This window comes from Lutjanus erythropterus, chromosome 7 (assembly GCF_056507025.1).
Source record: "Lutjanus erythropterus isolate fLutEry1 chromosome 7, fLutEry1.hap2, whole genome shotgun sequence".
Classification (NCBI taxonomy): domain Eukaryota; kingdom Metazoa; phylum Chordata; class Actinopteri; order Lutjaniformes; family Lutjanidae; genus Lutjanus; species Lutjanus erythropterus.
This window is the reverse complement of record NC_139323.1, coordinates 3,323,899-3,344,553: the sequence shown is the minus strand read 5'-3', so window position 1 is coordinate 3,344,553 and position 20,655 is coordinate 3,323,899. Positions and strand designations below refer to the sequence as shown.

Below are 20,655 nucleotides of genomic sequence, written 5' to 3'. Positions count from 1 at the left end.
GAATAACAGTGTGCAGCAGGTTTTACCAACCTTTTATCTCTTTGACTTAAACAGAGTGAAAACTGCTCCTGCTGGCGACTGAAGAACCACTGAGTGCATGTGTTTGCTTAAGAGAAACGCTTTGGTCTTTATTACAAGAGAGCAAATACACAGTAGAAACGGCAAATGGTGGGATTCAACATGAAAGAGCAAAAAAAAAAAAAAAAAAAAAAAAAAAACTGGCAGATGTTTGTGTGTGTGAGGTACCTGTATATGTAGTCAGTTGAAGCAATAAATTCTCAGTGCTGCTGTATTGACAGACTTGTATTTCCTGCACCAGTGATGCCACTGGATGTAAAGTAGGCTATTTTTCAGTTTGGATTTATAGTCGGGGGTGTACTAGGTGAACATTTTTGTCATCTAACACTATGATTTGGCCAACAAAGGTATAACTATAGGCTAGAGTTGTGACACATGGGAACAAGAGTTTGGGCGACAGACGCTCATGTGCGATGCAGTGCCAGCACAGCTCCAGAAGCGCTTTTCTTGGTTAGTATAGCACAGCCTTAGGCATTTTACACCAACATCGAACTGAATGGAACTGGTTCAAGAGGCAGAGCTTATCTGGTGGAAAGGCACCAACTGAGGAATTTATGCTCCAGTGACTACAGTCACCATCAACACTGGTGGACATTCACATGAAAAGTAGCAAATTATCCTTTTAAGAAAATCTATGTAAAGGCAGCCATACAAGAGTATGTGTTCTGATAATATGGCAGACACAGCATCATCATTCTCACCATTGTGCAGTACAGGTTACCCATAAATCCTCTGGATTGGCCATACACTTTAGGGTCTGTTGCTGCCTGCCATAGTGAGCGCACATCCGTGGCGTGACCATGTGATGTGATCATGTGATCATAAATGCAAGGGTGGTATGGAGCCTTGGCCTCCCCTGAAAAGTACACATGCTCCTCAGGAGAGACGCCCATGGCCTTGGCGCAGATACCCATGAAGACATCGTCAATGTACATGGAGGAGTTCAGCATGAGGGTTGCCTGGTAGATTTTAGCAGCCACATCTGCTGACACCACATACCCCGCTCCAGCGGTGTAGTCTGGGTAGGCAGGCCAGGGGTACAAATCGCTGGGGACATGGTATTTGCTATCTTTACGGCGAACTGGAGGGGCTCCTCTGTGCACATGCCCCACCCACACATTTTTGGCCCCTGATTGACTGGTCAGGAGCTGCCGCAGGTACTTGACCAGATTGGGCATGTGGACGAAGATGTCGTCATCTGCAGACATGAGGAAGTGGGCCTGAGGGCAGAAATCATGGCCCCAGTGGAACTGCAGAAGCAGCTTGGCAGTCAAGTTGTGGAAGGTGTCCAAAAAGTCCTGCTGAATCAGGTCTCCATAGGCCTGGTCCTCCTTCAGCAGCGCTCTCTGCATGCTGGATCTCGGCCCGATATCCGGGTGCACACCAAGGGCGAACACTACCCTCACGCTCGCCCCCAGTTTTGACGAAACAAAGCTCTCGTTCCCCCATGTGTCCCTGATGGCCTGGCGTCGCTCAGAGTTCTCTGGCGATGATTTGACAAACAGAAGCAGGAGGACATCATCTCCACCTTCAGCAGCCCCACCTCCACATTTATCTGGATGGTTGATGAGGTACGGATAGTGCGCCAACCCACCATCAACACCGTCCTTTCTGTGGCGATGGTTGGAAGTGATGGCGAAAGACGAGTTAAGGAAGTCGTAGCTGTTGATCAGGTAGCGATACGTGTAGGACCTCATGTGGCTGACCACGTGGTGGTCCAGCTCCTCCCAGCACACCATCACCATACACAGCACCAGCCCTGTGGTCAGCAGCTGTACACACTGGCACTTGCGGATTCGACGGAAGTTCATGAACATTGTGACCAACACTCGTCTCTGCTGATATCTGAACAGCACAGATTCTTTCAATCTGTAGACTTCTGTCTGTCTTCCCCGTCTCGTCTTTACCTAATAGTAGAGTATGCTATTTCATCCCTGCATTCTTTCACCCTCAAGCTTGACTTCTCATATGACTTTAACTTCTGCCTCTTGCAATCCTTTCAACTGTCTAATCGTCTTCCCTTATCATCTCCTATCATCTGTCCATCCCTCCTCCTCCTCCTCCTGCACTACCAACTGGCTCCTCTTTTTGATGTTGTCAAGTCCAATAGGCTTTTGTCAGGCTCTTCAGCAGTCTGGGCACTCCGTAACTGATCTCCCTCCGCTGTGTGAAGCAACAGCTCCACTCCCTCATAGTGATCAGGCTGCACACAGCACTAGGTAAAGCTCCTCAAGTGTCCGTCCTTCAGCTCAAAAAAGTCAACATGCTCTTTGGTCCTTCTCTGCCAAGAACGCGTGGTCAGTTTCAGGCCTCTTGTCCTCGTTCTTATCCCTCGTCCAGTCGGTTATTGTAACGTCAGCATGTCGTAGGAACACATGGCATCTGAGAAAGAGAAACAACAAAGATCAGGGTCATGTAGGCAAGTGTAGTTGTATGAAGTACTCATCCAAAGTAGGTGTAGATGGCGGGCGACACATCCTCAGTTTGGAGAAGCAGAATTGAGTACAAACATGGAAGCTGGGCAATATACTGCTGTGGACAGGGTCAGCAGCAAAATGTATTTTAGAAAAGAAAGGAAAATCTATATCATTTTAGATTTACGTTATATTTAGAATTATTTCACCACTTAACCTTATACATTGGAAAACCTACATTGTATAAACCAAATATCATTCTTGCTAAAGCCACCAGACGCAAAACCACTAATTCTACCTCACAGAACACAAAGGTTGCTGACATTCCTCGACTGCTTAGTTGGTTAGTATTACTGTTTGACTTTGGTGATGAAAGTTTAGTTTGGATTTACCAAAGTCACACATAAACACAAACAGTGGTTGACTAGCAACTACAGTACAGTACAATAAAGTTGCTATTTTTGTAAATGGAGTCTGGTGGCTTTGGAGAGAGCAATTCAACTTAAATTTCACATCAAAAAAGGCTTCAGACAGCAAGGTAAAGGTTTTTAAGTAAAGTACATTTTGCTGCTGACCCTGTCCACAGCAGTAGATTGTTCGGCTTCCTACACCAGTACTGTTGGTAATCACTGACTATGGATGAGTACCTCATTTAAAGAACTTAAAAGAATCTGAATTATCCCTTTAATTTTGATATATTTAATTAATGACTAGCATCACAAAAACAATCAATTCAGGCCAATAGCTGCAAAGAAATATACATATTACATATTAATCAAATCAAATTTGTAGTCAGACTTAGGTCCTATTTTTCTAGTTTTGAAAGCACATAAACACACACATTTTCTTTGTCTCATGATGTTTCCTTTGGCCTCTACTGTGAACTGATCAATAAAACAATAAAACTAAATAATAATAACATACATACACATACATACATATTGGCATATGTTGTTCCCAGTACACCTAAAGTAATGAGTGGATAGTTCTGGAAGTTATACTGCAATTGTGATTTTTTTTTTAAGTTCAAGTAAACAAATGGAAACATACAAATGAATAGTAAATTCAGTTTCTGCCATATTCGACCCATAAATCTTTGCACACTGGCCCTTTAAATCATGCAGCAAGAAGAACTATGCCAAATTATTTGCTGGTTCCAGTTTGTCAAATTTGAAGATTATCTCCTTCTCTCCGTCTCATATTTTTTAAATTGTATTTTTTTCACCCTTTGGCCTGTTGGTCAGATTAAACATGGCATTTTCAGTTGAAATGTTCCAGATTTAATGATTCACAAATTAATTTGAAAAATAATCAACTGATACTGAAAATAATAATTCCAGGGATCATAGCAAAATGTCTATACACTGAATATTTCCAGGTGTTCTCTCATTTGCACTTCATCGTGGCTGCTATGTCAGCAGCAGTTGCACACTAGCTCACGCTCTGCACTTTTAGCAGTGGTTTCTGAGGTCGAGGGTATGTCAGAGTGTCTTGCTCATAATGTTATAAAAATTATATTGCGGCACTTGAGACACATACACTTGAGATAATAATAAAGCTAAGCGGCCAAAAGGTTTGAATAATAGCAGCACAGTGGTTTACTAGCTTGCTCACATGATTGCTGATTTATCTTTGCTATGTTGGATTTATGGTAATGTGTATTTTCAGAAATGTTATCATTTTTGAGAGAAAAAAAAAACAAAAAAAACAAGTGGCCACCCTGAAATCTGATTGGCCAGCCCATTATCCTCAAGTGTGATTGATTATCTGTCCAGTGAGAGGCAGGACCTTAATTTGAACCAACTGTTTGAAGAATATTTTTAAATGTGCATCATTTTCTTTTGTAGCCTTCTTTTTTTGACAAGGTTGACTTACTTAAATAATAATGATTCATGCTTCATAAAACAGTGCCCCACTCTGGCCACCCCACTCAAAAAAGTCTAGATATACCCCTGTCAAACACTAATTTGGGACCGCTGAAGTAACTCTGAAGACCCCCTAGGGGTCCCTGACCACCTGTTGAAGACCCCTGCTTTAGCACATTAGTTGCGGATTATTTTCTCATGATAAATTTATCAATTTGTTGATTTTATCATTTCAGCTCTGATGTGCTTCAGTCATTAGCAACAGAAGTCTATTTCCAGCACTCTTGTTGCTGTGACTGTTACAGATGCAGCACCGAGCTGCAAACAGTGCTGCACCACAAAATGAAGATAGCAAAGCATGACAAAACACAAAGTACCTCATTAAATCATATCAAAAGTGTTGTGTGATGATAAACATGTTGATCCTCTCCTGTTACACATTGTTCATCCATTTAATCGACGCGCGCACAGGTGACTCCGCAGATCTACGAAGTAGGAGCTCTCACAGACAAAAACATGTTTTTAAAAACGAACCAGGAGTCAATGTACGAGAGCTGTCCAGCGGGATCTCATCAGGAGACCAGACCCCACCTGTTGTCTCACGGATCAGTCAGTTCTAGTCAGACACTGCAGGTCCACCGGGACAAAAGCCGGCGCGTAAACAGGATTCTCACAAAGAGGCTGAGTTACTCACCGATGGTTTTATATGTCCAAACCAAACCGGCGGGGCTGAAGCCTTCATCAGTAAACAAGCGAGGACAACATTACTATAAGTGGTCGCGGTTTCACGTTAACACTAACTGTCGATCTTTTAGGATTTGCTGTGACGGTTCGTACGTCACCGCGTACGCGCGCACAGGTGTAGGCAGGTGTTGTTAATGTTCTTCCCTCTAGGCGTTCTAGTGTGGAAGGTGTGTGTGTGTGTGTGTGTGTGTGTGCGCGCGCGCGCGCGCGCGTAAGACTGGTAACTCTTCCTTGGTCTCATATTGTATCACAAATGTAGGTCAAATATAAGAGCGACTTTCAGTTGCAGATTGGCCAGTAAATTGTTTCAGGGGCGATACCAGTACCAGGTCTGAGGATTAAAGAAATACATGTAGTGGGTTTATGTAATCTGGATACAAATAAAGGTGGCTGTATTCCTTTACAGTTACAGATAAAAAAAAGACATAATCAGATTACAGATACAGTTATTAGTAGGATTACAGATTACAAAGGAATGAACATCTGAACAAACTAATAAACCTGACAACAAACATAAAACACTTACAGCTGCAATGATTAATCGACTAAAAATTGACTATTAATCTGCATCTATTTTGATAATCAGCTAATAGTTTTGAGTCATTTCTTAATACAAAAAAGTCAAAATTTTGTTTTCAGCTTCTTAAATGTGAGTATTTTCTGGTTTATTTACTCCTCTCTTGACATTAAACTGAATATTTTGAGTTTTTGACAAAGCAAGACATTTGAGGACGTCGTCTTGAGCTTTGAACAACATTTTTCACCGTTTACTGACATTTTATAACTAATTAATCGATTGAGAAAATAATCATTACTTGCAGCCCTGAAACCACTGTATTAGGCTAAACAATTTTATATAGAGATCATCCAAAAGACAGAAAGTAATCAAGGTCCTTTACTTTAATATTGTGATATCTGGATTACTGACTACATTTTTAACAAATAAGTAGTAACTGTATCAGAATACATTTTTAAAGTAACGTATAGTTCTCTGATTTACTACATGAATCTTGTTTTGGCCTCCAAAATGAAAAAAAGCTGATATAAACAAGAGGAAATATAAAAGATAGGAGCAATATATGCTATATGTACAGAATAATATATATAATAGAATAATCTAATAGCCTTAATGAAATAAAAATTGCCTACTGCCACTGCTTTTCCAGAGAGCCTCTGTGTTCTTGTGTTTTCATGTCTGTAGGGAACAGTTCTTTTAATCTCTAATAGTTCAGCATCACTTTTACTTGTTTGAACTTGCATTAATCTCCAGTAACAATATTTTTTTCATATTCTAGAGGGAACATTATTGTCAGCTAAGTGTACTTTATATTTTCCATTCCTCTTTGCATCACTCTGATAACTGATTTATATGAATTTAATATGATTTGTAGTGTATAATGGCTGGCTTCTCAGTTATGAGTTCATACTAACTGAATCACACACAAGGGAAATTTTTTATCAATATCCGCTGGTTTCATCTTGATATTTCAACTAAATGCTGTTACAAAAGAGCTGTGGCACGCACACAAGAGTTTGAAGTGATCTCAGTTCATGTACAAATGTATAAGATCTCAGTCAATTCTGTCTGCCTGTGCTGCAGTGGAAATAAACACCTTCATATGTAAATGTGTGTTCAGATGAGACTGTTGAGCCTGTTTGTGTGGATATTGTGGTGACCATGAGGACATAGCCTCTGATATGAGGAAACTGTTAACCACCAGAAATTATTCAAATTTCTGTGTGTGTGTTTTTTTTATGAGTGTGAGATATCAGCTGTAGGCAGTTTGAATATTTCTGGTAGTTGACTGTGTCCTCATGTCAGATGTCCCTCCCGAGCTGTGAAACTGTTTCCAGGTAAAACATGAAAAAGACACGCACATTCAAAGTCCAGTGGGAGGGATGCTGGATCATACAAAAAAAAAAATACATACACAAGAGCTTGAGATCTGAGCCCAAACCTGATGGGACCCAATGGGTTTGGGTCCGCTCGGGCCTTATTTCTCACATTTTTCAGTTTGAGCTCGACTCAAACTCTTTTTTTTAAAAACAATGTTTTGAGTTTATAAGATCCAAAACTTTAAGTTCATCTAAAAGAGAAAAGTCAATGATCTCAACAAAATATCAGTAGTTGGTAAAACTTTTTCAAAACTTTTTCTCAACTTTTTAATTTTTCATTGTGGTCCTGTTTCTGTTCTCAATGATTCACTGATGGGATCATTTTGGACGTTTTTAACCTGCATCAAATAAAAAACAAATACATATATTTTTTTAGTTCCTAAAATGTAAAGATTCAAGTTTATCTAAAGAAGAAAAGTAAATTATCTCAACTAAAGATTATAGGTCAGCAGTGTTTTAAAAGTTTATTCAAAAGTATGAATTGGGCTCACACTCAGCAGTCTACTACAGTGCGTTGCCTTGAATATGTTTTTGGGTCTCAACTTTTCTTTTTACAGTGCAGAACTAGAATGCAACAGTTCTGTTCTGCATTCTCTATACCAAGGTGAGGTGCAACCAGACCGGTGGAAATCAAAGTTTCCCTTCACACAGACTCAAGACAGACTGACTGAGACACACATATCTCACATTCAGTATAAAAACCTGATACGTACTGTAAATGGATGTCTTTATACATTAAATGAGTCAGTGTGACACTATTAACTATAGCCTACAGTGTTCAACAGACCGCTTCATCAGCTGTGTTTCTATAACATGTGACTGTTCACAAAGCGGCGGGACAGGGTATCCTGTTTCTCTCTGTTCTGTGAATCTCTGTTGATGCTGGTTGACATGTCATAAACTCCCCCCACCCCCACACGCCAACCCCCACTGCTTTCTTCTTCATTTCCTTTGTATTCTTTGAGGCACACATTTAACCTGCCTTCCTACAATTGTTGGTTCAAACATGAGCACATATAGAAACATGGTGAAGGGTCAATACCACTGAACTCCCACCCAGTCCAGTCTAGTCCCTAACAGTTCTGTAAGAGGACGCCCCTTTAAAGAAGTATTTCAACAATTTTCTTAAGATATAACTTATATCAGTTTGCCTGATGTTAATACTGTCATCACAAAAACTATTTTTTAACATTTTGAAAAAACTTAGAATTACTTGTGTCTCAACAAGCTGCAGTGATGGAGGGTTAGTCCACAGCTGTTGTCTACAACTGTACAGTCTTGGGGAGTAACCGATTACATGTTGCAGGCTAATGTAATCCGGATACAAAAAATAACTAACTTCTTCCATTACAGTTACTGATAAAAATGTAAGAAGATCAGATACATGTGGTAAAAATTATTAGCAGGGTTACAACCTTAAAAAAAGAATGGTATACTTCCAAGTACACAGCTGCCATTTTTGGTCTTTAAATCCATCAATTAATCAATAAATTGAACACAGAAAGAAAGAAGAGCTTGACAAACTAATAAACCTAACAACGGGCATAAAACACTTAAAGGAATCTGCTTGATAATCCATTAATCGTACATTTTTAAGATAATAAAGTCCAAATTCTCTCATTTCAGCTTCTTAAATGTGAATATTTTCTTGTTTCTTTACTCCTCCCTGACAGTAAACTGAATATTTTTGAGTTGTGGACATTTGAGGACGTCATCTTGAGCTTTGATGAACATTTTTCACCATTTTCTAACATTTTATGGACCAAACAACTAATTGATTCATTGAGAAAAAAGTCGATAATAATAATATTTTTTCAACTGACAAGATTGTGACAGGATTAATTAATCGATTAATTGTCCTGTCTGACAGTAAACTGAATATCTCTGAGTCGTATTTTCCTCTGATTGTTCACGCCTGACTGGAACAACAACAGTGATAGAAACAGAGCGGCCTGAAAACATGAAAATCACCATTGTATATTGTAAACACACCAAAACAGCCCGTCCCCTATGCTGGCTAACTGTCTTTAACTGTGCAGAGGACACTGTGAATGTAAGTGCCAACCCAGCACAAAGAGCTATAATAGAGGGGCTTTAGAGCCCCCGAGCAGAGAAGCTGCTGACGTGTGTGCAATGCTGCCACAGCATATTTTTGACTGAACACTGGGGTCAACCGACAATGGAGAGCTCTGACAACACGTGGCCGAGCCTTGACACCCAGCTACAGGTCTTGTGACCAAACATAACATGACATGATCCACTATCTAAGCTTTGTGCACGATGATCATTAAAGGAATAATCTCTACATTTTCATATATGACCATTTAACTACTCCACATTCTCAAATGGCACTACACAGCAGCAGTGATCAACATGGAGCCAGTTCACAAACACTTGAACTGACTGTGGTAAAAGACTGGTTTTAAAGGTTTCTCAATGGTAAACTCTCTACCACACAGGAAGAGGCGCCCTTTCTGTTTCATTTTTTTCTCTAGAATACTGGTGGTATGATAAACACGTCACATCTGAATGGGTTCAGATCAATTTAATGTTAGACTAGTTCTAATCAGAGCTGAGCAAATCCGGGTTTAAAATGAGTAAATCCAAATTTACTCAGTAAACCTGAATTAAATAGTTAAATCAATATGTTTATCCTTGCTTACCCAAATTAAAATAAATAAATGAATAATTAAAGTGCTGCCAGGACCTAGTAAGTATAAAAGAGGGGCAAAAAATGTTGACTTTTGGCTGCTCTGGTCTGCTCTGTGCTCTTTGACAAAATGTTACATTGTCTGCTAAAAGGTTAACAAAATGTTACAGTTTTTCCCAGCTTGCTAAAATTTGAATAAAACCTTACATTGTTTGCTAATTAGCTAAAAAAGTTAACAAAAAGTTACATTGTTTGCTGGCTATCTAAAAAGTTAACAAAATGTTATATTGTTTGCAAACTAGCTAAAAAGTTAAACAAAATGTTCTTTCCCGCTAGCTAAAAATTGAATAAAACATTACATTGTTTGCTAGTTAGCTAAAACAATAACAAAATGTTACATTGTTTGCAAAGTAGCAAGTGGCAGCAACTGGCAAACTGTTTAACACATCAACTGAAGTGTCTGAAAGAAGAGAAGCATCTTAAAACTTAATATGGCTAAGTTTGTCCCTCAGCTTTCTTTGACAAACGTGATTATTTTGCTCAATCGATATTAAAAAAAGCAGCCATTTTAAGAGTTAACTTCCTCCAGTGTAAGTTAAAAGTTCATACTGGATCACATTTTAAAGTTTTGGAGAATCAGGTTTAAAAATGAATCCTTGGTGGTGTGTCGGTAGATCCATTGTTCTCGTCTATGTTCTCACTCATATCAAAGAACAGCAGTACTTCTCTGCTGCTGCTCAGAGCAAGCTGTCACTTTTTCAGTTCACACACACACACACACACACACACACACACACACACACACACACACACACACACATATATACAGCACCAAGCAACCAAAGAGTTTCAATACATGGAATTACTTAACACATTTGAAAAAAAATTCAAAATATGTTAAGAGAGAAAATTAAAGTACTGATCTGAGTGAAAGTGTCAAATCAACAGCATTAAAGTTTACACAAATGATACTCTCACATGTCTACATACATACAGGAAATGGGAGAATAAATAACTACAGTCTAAAACAGTGAAACTGCTCTAGTGTCAGCAGCCCAGCTGCTGTTCTGATGATACTTTACTTACTTTACTAACTTTTTACTTTCTATTTTTAACTTTACTTTTACTGTAACCATGTGTGGTTCATGTAGCTTAACTAAATCAATTCTTTTTGTATGTTTTTATTATTTTATTATTTATTATATTTAAATCAAATGAGTGTGCATTCTGAGACAGGTGATGCCCTATCTCAGAATAATTAGTTAGTATTTCAAACTACTGACTTAGTATCTTAAAATAATAACTATTGCAAAAATTAGTGTTTAGTATGTTAAAATAATGACTTAGTATCTCAAAGTAATTAATTAATATTAAAAAAAAAATCATGATTTAGTATGTCAAAATAATTAGTAATTATCTCAAAATAATTAGAATTGCAAAAATCATGACTTAGTACCTTAAAATAATGATTCAGTGTGTCAAAATAATGAATTAATATTTCAGAATAATTTGTTAGTATTTCAAAATAATGAGTTAGTATTTCAAAAGAATGAGAAACATTCTTCAAAGTTATTTTCTCATTATTGAGATACTAAGTCATTCAGCAGTGGCCTTCCATACTAGGCAGCATGGATGAAGAATAGGCTCATTACTCAAAAGTCTGTGAGAACTTTGTTTACCAGCTCTGCTTCTCTTCCAAATTAGGAGCTTTGAATGTAAGCAAATGTGCAACAGAGGCAACTCTTCCACTGTGGCTCAGAGCAGAGAGAACAGTTTATATTGTACCATCCACCCAGCAAGAGCACTCCTCCATCATGCTGTGTGTCATACTTAGTTTGACATTGTTCTGATTCTCTACATAAAGATTGGTATTGGCCACTGGGGTGAAATATTACAGGAATGCAGAATATTTCTGTTATTTAGGCTGCGGTTGCGCTGTGAGTTTAGTCATACAGTCTGCCAGCTGAGATAACTCTGGTGACTGATCTGCTACAAATGAATAGAAATATCTACTGTACTGTACACCCCCACCCCCAATTTAACTGTCAGGACAGGTCCTCACCCCAATTTCATGGGAAGCAGAGGGAACATTTCAAGAGGGAGCTGGAGATAATACAGATTTGGAAATGAGAGTTTTGTTTCAGTTACAATTTTCTTCTTGTTTTATTTCTGCAATTTTGGCTATCATTTATTTAGTTATTGTGCTCACCAAAGTAATTGCTGAGATGTGGGAACACTGTGACATCACTACAACAGTCATCGGGAAACATGATGACCTACTTATCTACAGTAGAGGACTGTGAGGGTAAAACTAAAAGTAGACACACCTGAACTGTCAGAAGTAATGACAGGAAACGTATGTGGGCGCACAGTTAAAATCATGCAGGTGCACCGAATGTATGAATGTCAAAGTTGATCCAAGAGGTGGCTCTGTAAACTCTGACCCATCCGACTCTGCACTCATGCCACGATCCCTAATTTTTAACATTAAATACAGGTGAGTAAAATGTTATCAAAGGTGGCAGAAATGATGGCCCACAGTACAGAACAGGGCCCAAGTTGTAGTAAAGTGGTCAATCTAAGTCTTACACTGTGGCTCAAACGTGACTGAACTAACCTGAGACTTTGCTTATTAAGATGAAAGCAGGAGTGCCATCAGCATCCAACTGTGTGGGCCTTTCACACTGCACATAGCCCAGGGCTAAAAACATTCTTAGAGCCTCCTTACGCCAGGCTACCACATAGTCTGAGCCAAAAATTGGGACCAGCCAAAGTCCCGGACCAGTTTCTTCCACTGATTGTTGGGTGGGGTTAAACTGAGGTAAATCAACCCAAAACTCCCGTAGTCTGAGCCCTGCTCTTGGGAACTGTTAGCCTCAGGTTAAGACAGCTTTCACTCTGGCACAAACCGGGTACATTCCCAAGTGCAGTAACCCAACTTCTGCCTCAAGCTTGCTGGCTCTGCTCCAGAGTGGGCTGAGGCTTGAGTTTGCTGGGTTATGCTCTGAAAATCCACTAAAGGTGTCAGTGTGAAACAGGGCTAAAGAGTAGACACACATCATTCTGGACAGTAAACAGTTGTGTTTTCCAGTAGACATTCGACCAAGGTTTAGTGAAGGTGCAGTGTGAATTGTAAAGCCCTGGGCTCAGGTGAATCTTGGGGTCACAGGGTAAAGGCAGAGTGTGAAAAGCCTTGAATGAAACAGTGCAATACTCATGAGCAAGTTCTGAACCGCACACTGCATACAGCATGATGTCAGTTTCACTCATGACTTGGTTAGGTTTCAGCACTAAAACGTCTTGGTTAGGCACCAAACGTCGTTGTGTAGGTTTAGGCGCTAACATTACTTCTGTGGTTTAGGCACTAAAATGTCATAGTTACTTTTAGGTACTAAAAATTCTTGGTTATGTTTAGGCATCAAAACATTACGATTAGGTTCTTGGTTAGTTTAAGGTACCAAAACTTTTTGGATAGGTTTTAGGCACCAAATTATTGGTTAGACTTGGGCACCAACATTACTTGTGAGGTTTAGGCACCAAAACTATTTTGTTAGATCTAAACATTAAAATGTCTTGGTTGAGTTCATTCACCAAACTTAGCTGCTTGGGTTTAGGTTCATGTGGGAACCAAACCCTTGTTTTTTGTGTGAAAGTCCCATGTTCTATGCTGGTGCTACACCTTCATACACACATGGACTGTCAGATGTGGCACTGACATGGTGTCCTCTAATGGATTGGAGGGTCTACTGCACACTTTAACATGATACTCTGCTGATTTATAATGAAAACATATTCAAACAGATTTATTGTGAATCTGATTGTTTTTGAGTATAAAGTGAACACAAATCCATGTGTGCAATCTGGTGTGTCCCAGGCAGAAAATTAACCACGTCAGAACTACATTTTATGACTTTCTGTCATGTGAGTTGTTTAGGGTCTGTTAGTTTTACATCCTGTTTGCTCTCTGTTCCCTCTCTAGCCTATGTAGCCTGCTCATTCTGAGCCTGATTCATCCCCTCCGCCTTACTGGAACACTCTTGTAAACTTTGGATCTGGCTTGGCAAGCTCCCAACAGAGAACCGGTGAAAAAGTGCTTTGAGTCTGGGACTATTTACTTGTTTGACTGCATCATCTTGACACATCCAGCTTGTTTTTTTCTCACTCGTACCTCTTTAACTCTGTCAGTCTGCTACTGCAAGCTGACACCTTTAGCCCTGAACACTGGAAGGACTATATACTTCATTTAGAGCAAAACCCATCAGCACACAGACACACACACACACACACACACACACACACACACACACACACACACACACACACACACACACACACACACACAGGAGTATCTGACTTACCAGTCTGTTTTTGAGTCTAGTCCATGTGTGAGGTAGAGATCTCCCCTCCTCTCCTCAGCTCCTGTAAACTCTCCTTGAGTCTGTCTACCTATACTTTCTCTACCTCACTCTTTCCTCCTGCTCCTCTTTTTCTTTCAACATCTCCTCTTCCAACCAATTACATTTTCCTCTTCTCCTCTTCTCCTCCTCTCACTTTTCCCCCTGTCAGAAGCAGTAGTCCACTTCAATTCGGCTGTGCTTCAGAGGCAGCTCTTATTGCCCTGAAGGTCCCAGTGTGTGAGAGAGATACTGACTGTGTGTATGGAATGGGCTGGGCGTATCTTGTACAGGGGGAGGAACCACCTCTTTACCTCCCCTTCACTTTATTCCACCTCCCCCGTATCTGTGCGTCCTTTCAGACAGTGTCAGTATTTATATGCACAAGCACATGGGAGGAATTTTGCTTTTTGCATGAATGAATACGTTAGTTACTTCCCTGTGGATACAGTACACATATATAGAAGTTGCACTAAAACACCACACACAAGCTGGATTTATTACTGACCAGCAAACACACTCTCAAATATTAAAATGTCAGCCAGTACGGGACACCAGACTAAATCCAACCATCCTGCAGGAGCTGACAACGGTACTCAGCAGACCTGTGCTCAAATAACATGCATGAAGATGAGAAAATTTAATGAACATCTGTGCAAAAGGTAGAAGAGTCAGTTAGCTAGTTTCACTTCCTGAATAGATGTTGAATTTCAAAAGAAACATACTTCCTAAATGTTAAATAAATAGTAATGTGGTGCTGTTTTTTTTTACTATCTTACAATTCACATTTCTTACACAAAAAGAAACTCAACAATTTTAGGTCACTTCTACTATCATATAAGGCTCACTACAGGAATAATAGACACAGAGAGAGACACAGAAACCAAGACAGACTGAAGCCTCAGGAAAAACAAAAGCATTGAATTAGGTTTAGGCACAAGAATGACTAGGTTATGTTTAGGCATTAAAACATCTTGGTTTAAGAAAAGATCATGGTTTGGCTTAAATATGTTGAATTTGCATGGAACATACTCCCTAAACACTAAATAGATAGCAATGTGGTACTGTCAAGTTTTTTTTAAATAATTCAATTACAACTCAGATTTCCTTACAAAGAAAAAACTATTCAGAATTCAGAATTAGGATACTGTCTGCCACCTTTCCTAACCCCAGAGAGACACAGAAACCACCACTGTGATAGACTCAAACCTCAGTGAAGGCAAAAACCTTGAAATAGGTTTAGGCACTTGCTTATGTTTAGGCACCAAAACTGCTTGGTTAGGTTTAGGAACCAAAGCCTCTTGCTTAGGTTCAAGAAAAGATCATAACTTGAATTGAGATACCTACTTTCTTGAACTTGTCCAATGTTGCAAAGGGAGGAGTTCAGCACCAAAACTTCATAGTTAGATATAGGCACCAACATTACTGGTTCAGGTAAGACACCAAAACTTTTCAGTTGGGTTTAAGCACGAACATCACGCATGAGATGTAGGCACCAAAACTACATTATTTGGGTTAGGTGCTAAAATTCACGTTTAGGCACCAAAATTACTACTACTTAGGTCTAAGAAAAGATCAGTGGATTAAAAGTGGAGTGTGGATTAAAATACCTACTTGAAAAAAAAAATGTTGAATCTTGCAAAGGAACAACATCATGCTAAACAGAAATACAAACACAAACACAAAAGGCATAATGTCAAGCTTTTTTTTTTGTTTTTTTCACAATTCAGTTAATCATTCCTGAAAAGCAATTCATATTTCAGTGTGCTTCTACTATTACATGAGGCTCACTTCGAGAATAATGGACAGATATTAGTTCTAATTACTTATTCCCTGCAACTGAGACTAAGTAACCCCCAGATACTGTCTGTCACCTCTCCTGACCCCAGAGAGGCAGTGACTCTAAGGGGCTCTAAACAGATTCAGGTTAGTTATTTCATTAGTCATCCAAAGAACACCACATTGAATAGGCTAAATGTCAATGATTTGGTTTCAGAAATAGTTCAGAGATGCAGTCATTTTGGGGAATGTTACCCCCCCACACACACATACACATTCTCAGAGTCAAAAACTACTAAATGCCTATGGACAGACCTTTTTATGTATTTGACATAGTCTGAAGTCATGTCACTTGGATCAACTGTTAAGTGTCTATGGCATCAAATAACATAATCATGAACCCATCATCGAGGAAGTGAACAAAACTAAGCAAGTAAAATTCATTCAGGACATTTGCACCCAAAAGGAACACTAAATTTAAAGGTTTAGAATAGGAATTTTTAAAGATACGTAGCTGTAGAGTAGTCTAGATATCATCATGTTGAAACCAGGACTGCGTAATGGCTTTTACTACATGTTCATGTAACAATAGAAGCCACAGTTCTCAAATCTTAAGAACTTTGCCTAAATAGTTTATTCATCCATCCAGTAGTTAAATACACTGCCTGGCCAAAAAAAAGTCTCCACCTGGATTTAACTAAGGTCCTTCCATTGGATAATTACTGCAGTGATTAATCTGTTTGAGCTGGTAACAAGTTATTGAACTCTAACTGATGCAGTGAGCAGCTTCTCATTTCTTAAACAACCATGTCAGAAGACATATCCTGTGGTCGAGGAAAAGATGTTACTCTGTTTGAGAAGAGTCAAATTATTGTCCTGCATCAAGCAAAGAAAACAACTAAAGAGACTGATGAAACTACTAAAACAGGTTTAAGAACTGTCCAACACATTATTAAAACCTGGAAGGATAGTGGAGAACCATCATCTTCAAGGAAGAAATGTGGTCGGAAAATAATCCTGAATGATGGTGATCAGAGGTCACTTAAATGTTTGGTGGAATCAAATCATAAAAAATCAACAGTAGAACTCACAGCTGTGTTTAATAGTGAAAGAAAGAACATTTCCACACACAATGTGAAGAGAAGTCAAGGAATTGGGACTAAACAGTTGTGAAGCCTTAAAGGACCAGTGTGTAATAATTACAGGAATTTATGTACATAAATGAGATATATTATATATAAGTATGTTATTTATTATTATCAATCAACGTAAACTCATAATCTATATGTTCCCGTTACTTTAGAAATAGCCATTTATAGTTACATACTGTCGGGTCGACTTACAGAGATCATCATCCTGCGCCGTCTACGGCAGCGCAGAGCGGACAAACTGCTCTAACAGTGAGTCTTGGGAAGCCCATGGCGACCTTACATAGACGCCGCATCGTAAACACGGAAGTAGACAGGGAGGATAGACGTGGGTGATTGCTGGCAGACCATTTAGCGTTGTGAACCTTGACTGGCACAGTTGTGACAAATGGAGAATCATACATACACTGTACCAGAACAAAAAGCAGCAGACAGTGAATCCCCATCATCCAAGAAGCGGTGAGGCAAAGAAAGTAAACGCAAGCATGACAGGAAACGGCAAAAACACGAATCAACATCAGCATAGCGTTTACACGATGGAAATCACTGATGGAGGACAAATGTTTTCACAGTGACGCCGAGGTTGCCTGTTTTCTGCTGGACAGGTAATTCATCCTACACACATAACTGTAGTTTGTTGTGAGATAGCTTTCGCTCGCCATTTTGTCCGCTGACGGCCACCGTACTTTTGGTGAGAGAGGGGCGGTGTCGGGGTAAATCCTCTTAGTTGCAATCTAAGGTTTGAACGCTAGATGCCACTGGAAATCACACACTTCTCCTTTAAGAAAACCACTTATCATTGAGGATAATCAGAAAAAAAGGCTTCAGTTTGTTAGGGAGCATAAAGATTAGACTGTGGATCAATGGAAAAAGCTCATGTGGTCTGATGAGTCCAGATTTACCCTGTTCCAGAGTGATGGGGGCATCAGGGTAAGAAGAGAGGAGGATGAAGTGATGCTCCCATCATGCCTAGAGCCTACTGTACAAGCCTGTGGGGGCAGTGTTATGATCTGGGGTTGCTTCAGTTGCTCAAGTCGAGGTTCATCAATGTTATGTGTCCAAAAACTGAGGTCAGTTCACTACCTGAATATACTGAATGAACAGGTTTTTACATCAGTGGATTTTTTCTTCCCTGATGACACGGACATATTCCAAGATGAAAATTTCAGGATTCATTGGGTTCACATTGTGAAAGAGTGGTTCAGGAAGCATGAGTCATCATTTTAACTCATGGATTGTCCACCACAGAGTCCAGACCTGAACCCCACTGAGAATCTTTGGGATGTGCTGGAGAAGACTTTACACAGTGGTCTGACTCTCCCATCATCAATACAAGATCCTGGTGAAAAATTAATGCAGCTCTGGACAGAAATAAATGTTATGACATTGCTTATTAATGTGATGCCATGGAGGATGTGTGCCATAATCAAAGCTCAAGTGTGACTTTTTTTTGGCCAGGCAGTGTATATTCACATAGGCTAAATTAGGGTTTAGGATTGCTTAACAGTGGTCACTGTGGCCACAAGAGGCAGTTACAGGATAATAGTTAAAGCTAAAATGTGGTGTAATAGCAGTACAAGTAGAGAGAAGCTGTTAAGTCAGCAAACAATGTCATTGTCACAGCAGTATCTGCTGTATATCGATCTAAAGTTTGCTAACATTAGCTAACATTAGCCACTACATGCTACTAGTCACACCAAACCAAGACTGAATGTGTTTAACGGCTTACAAATTCAACTTTTCATTCGTTGGAGGAAGACATACCAAGGTTTCATTGCAGCAAGATACATTCTATTTTAGCAATGTGACTATGCTCATGTGATACTCTGGAACAAATCTGAGGAACCTTGACACAGACCAGCCCTGAGATCACAAACCCTTTATGGCAAAGCCTGACATACACAACATTTAGTCAACATGAACACATTAAAAGTTTTCAAAATTCATGTACAACAAAATGCTTATTCCTGCTTTAGATCTTTGACATACGTGATTGCAGTGCAGTAATTTGCAGTAAGGAGTCTGAATTCATAACTGCTTATTTGCTTTGAACTATTTTTGTTGGCAAGAACATTCATTTAACATTTAGTAATGTCCAACATATATAGAATGCATGTCCTGTGAGTTGCATCAGCTGATGCACACATCATGTGCAATAAACCTAATTATGGCTTTACATCGAGAGGAGGATAAGTGTGTGCTTGTTTGCATGAGCATGTGTGTGAAATCACACAAATCAGTGCCAGCCCTCATGTTGTGAGCAGCCGTACACAGTCAGGTAATGAGGAAACAAGAGTGGTCCTTTGTGTCCATGTACTTGTGCACATTCTTAGTTATTATGAAGTTAGACAGAAATGCTTCAGTTACAGTCTGAGTCTCAACGATAAGCGAGACACCAGAAAAGCCTGTGGTTGCTCCACATGCAGGCGTTTGCACACAGACAGCCATCTCTTCCATTCCCTGTATGTGTGTGAGGTCACAGATGGGAACACTGATGCATTTGCTTTGAGCGTTATTGACCTATTAATTGTAATGTACATCAAACAGCTTTTAGGACATCTCTATGGGTTTGTGATAACATATTAATTGCAGAGTCCAAACTTGTACAGTATGTGTGGCCACATGAAAAAGACCATTACTGTCAGTAAATATTTGCTTTGTCTGGGTTGATTTAGTTTAATGGTTATAATGAAGGCTTTAAAAGGAGTTTGCAAAGATTTCACCCACATCTTACCATCTTTTGCAGTGGGTGGAGGATGGATGTGGTTGAAAATTCTGGAAAACCTTAATACTTTTACTGTAAGTTAAGACTTTTTTGGGGGAGGTCAAAGAATGAACCTTTATACTTCAAACTAGGTTCTACTCTACTACTGAGCCTGTGTGTACAGTTTTATGATGTATTCTCTGTCTCTGGAGCTAGCTCTCTGAACCCTGATGTTGGCAACAGTGTTAGAACTGTAGAGCTGTAGAGCTAAAATGTTTAACAGAAAGTGTGTGTTACAGACTGGAGGTTTTCCTCAAGGTTCTAAACTTGCGAGGCAGCTGGATTCATCACAAAATCACAAGTTCAAGCAAGAATCCATCTCACCAGCCTTCAAGTTAAAAACTGGCTGCTATGGGTGTGGTTTAATGTAAGGTGTCATGCAGTGACAAGTGAGATACAGAAGCAACAGTGGTGGCTCTTAAAGAGGTTGGCATGGTTCTGAGTTGGAGAGTTCTTTATGGAAAGAAGAGCAAAGAACAGCACTGAAGGCTTTACTTGATCGAGAATATGTCTTATCTCGTCTTCTGACTGGCTTTATCAAGAGTTTCATTTACCACCTAGCTCCACTGGCTATGTCATACGGTTCCTTGATCTTATTGATTAAATGTAGCCTATGATAGATGGTGGTAGAAAAATTGTTCATCCAGTACTTTTTTTGAAAGTGCTTGCCCATTTCCAAACAGTTCCCATGAACAATTTCTGTTTTCCAAACCATCTGGTGCATCAGGTTATCAAGGCTTGCTTGAGGTTGCATTAGGTGCTACTAGCGTAACACAACCAAATCTGAGACTGACCTGTTGATGCTTGAGTTGCACTGTGGGAAATCAAATACCAGGTTTAGGTAAGGAAGAAGAATTCAAGGAATAAAAATGACAGTATCTCTGGTACTACTGCAGTACTGGAATACCCTTAAGGTTCTCATT

General features: G+C 39.5%; 2 protein-coding genes across 11 annotated transcripts in view; one reads left to right on the top strand and one right to left on the bottom strand.

Annotated features, from left to right (window-relative positions):
• mcf2l2 (MCF.2 cell line derived transforming sequence-like 2) overlaps positions 1 to 20,655 on the top strand; it is a 191,871-nt gene that overhangs the window by 90,250 nt on the left and 80,966 nt on the right. The gene's annotated exons all lie outside the window — the stretch shown is intronic.
• Positions 103 to 14,144, bottom strand: LOC146323426 (lactosylceramide 1,3-N-acetyl-beta-D-glucosaminyltransferase A-like). Of its 3 annotated transcripts, none has more exons than XM_084722391.1 (2): positions 14,006 to 14,144; positions 103 to 2,460 (listed from the first exon to the last, which is right to left on the bottom strand). In XM_084722391.1, the coding sequence occupies exon 2, from the start codon at positions 1,893 to 1,895 to the stop codon at positions 711 to 713; it is 1,185 nt and encodes a 394-aa protein (XP_084578517.1). In that variant the 5' UTR covers positions 1,896 to 2,460; positions 14,006 to 14,144; the 3' UTR covers positions 103 to 710. The 3 variants fall into 3 exon arrangements, with proteins under 3 accessions (XP_084578517.1, XP_084578519.1, XP_084578518.1); XM_084722393.1 differs by lacking the exon at positions 14,006 to 14,144 and adding an exon at positions 12,265 to 12,295; XM_084722392.1 differs by lacking the exon at positions 14,006 to 14,144 and adding an exon at positions 5,052 to 5,210.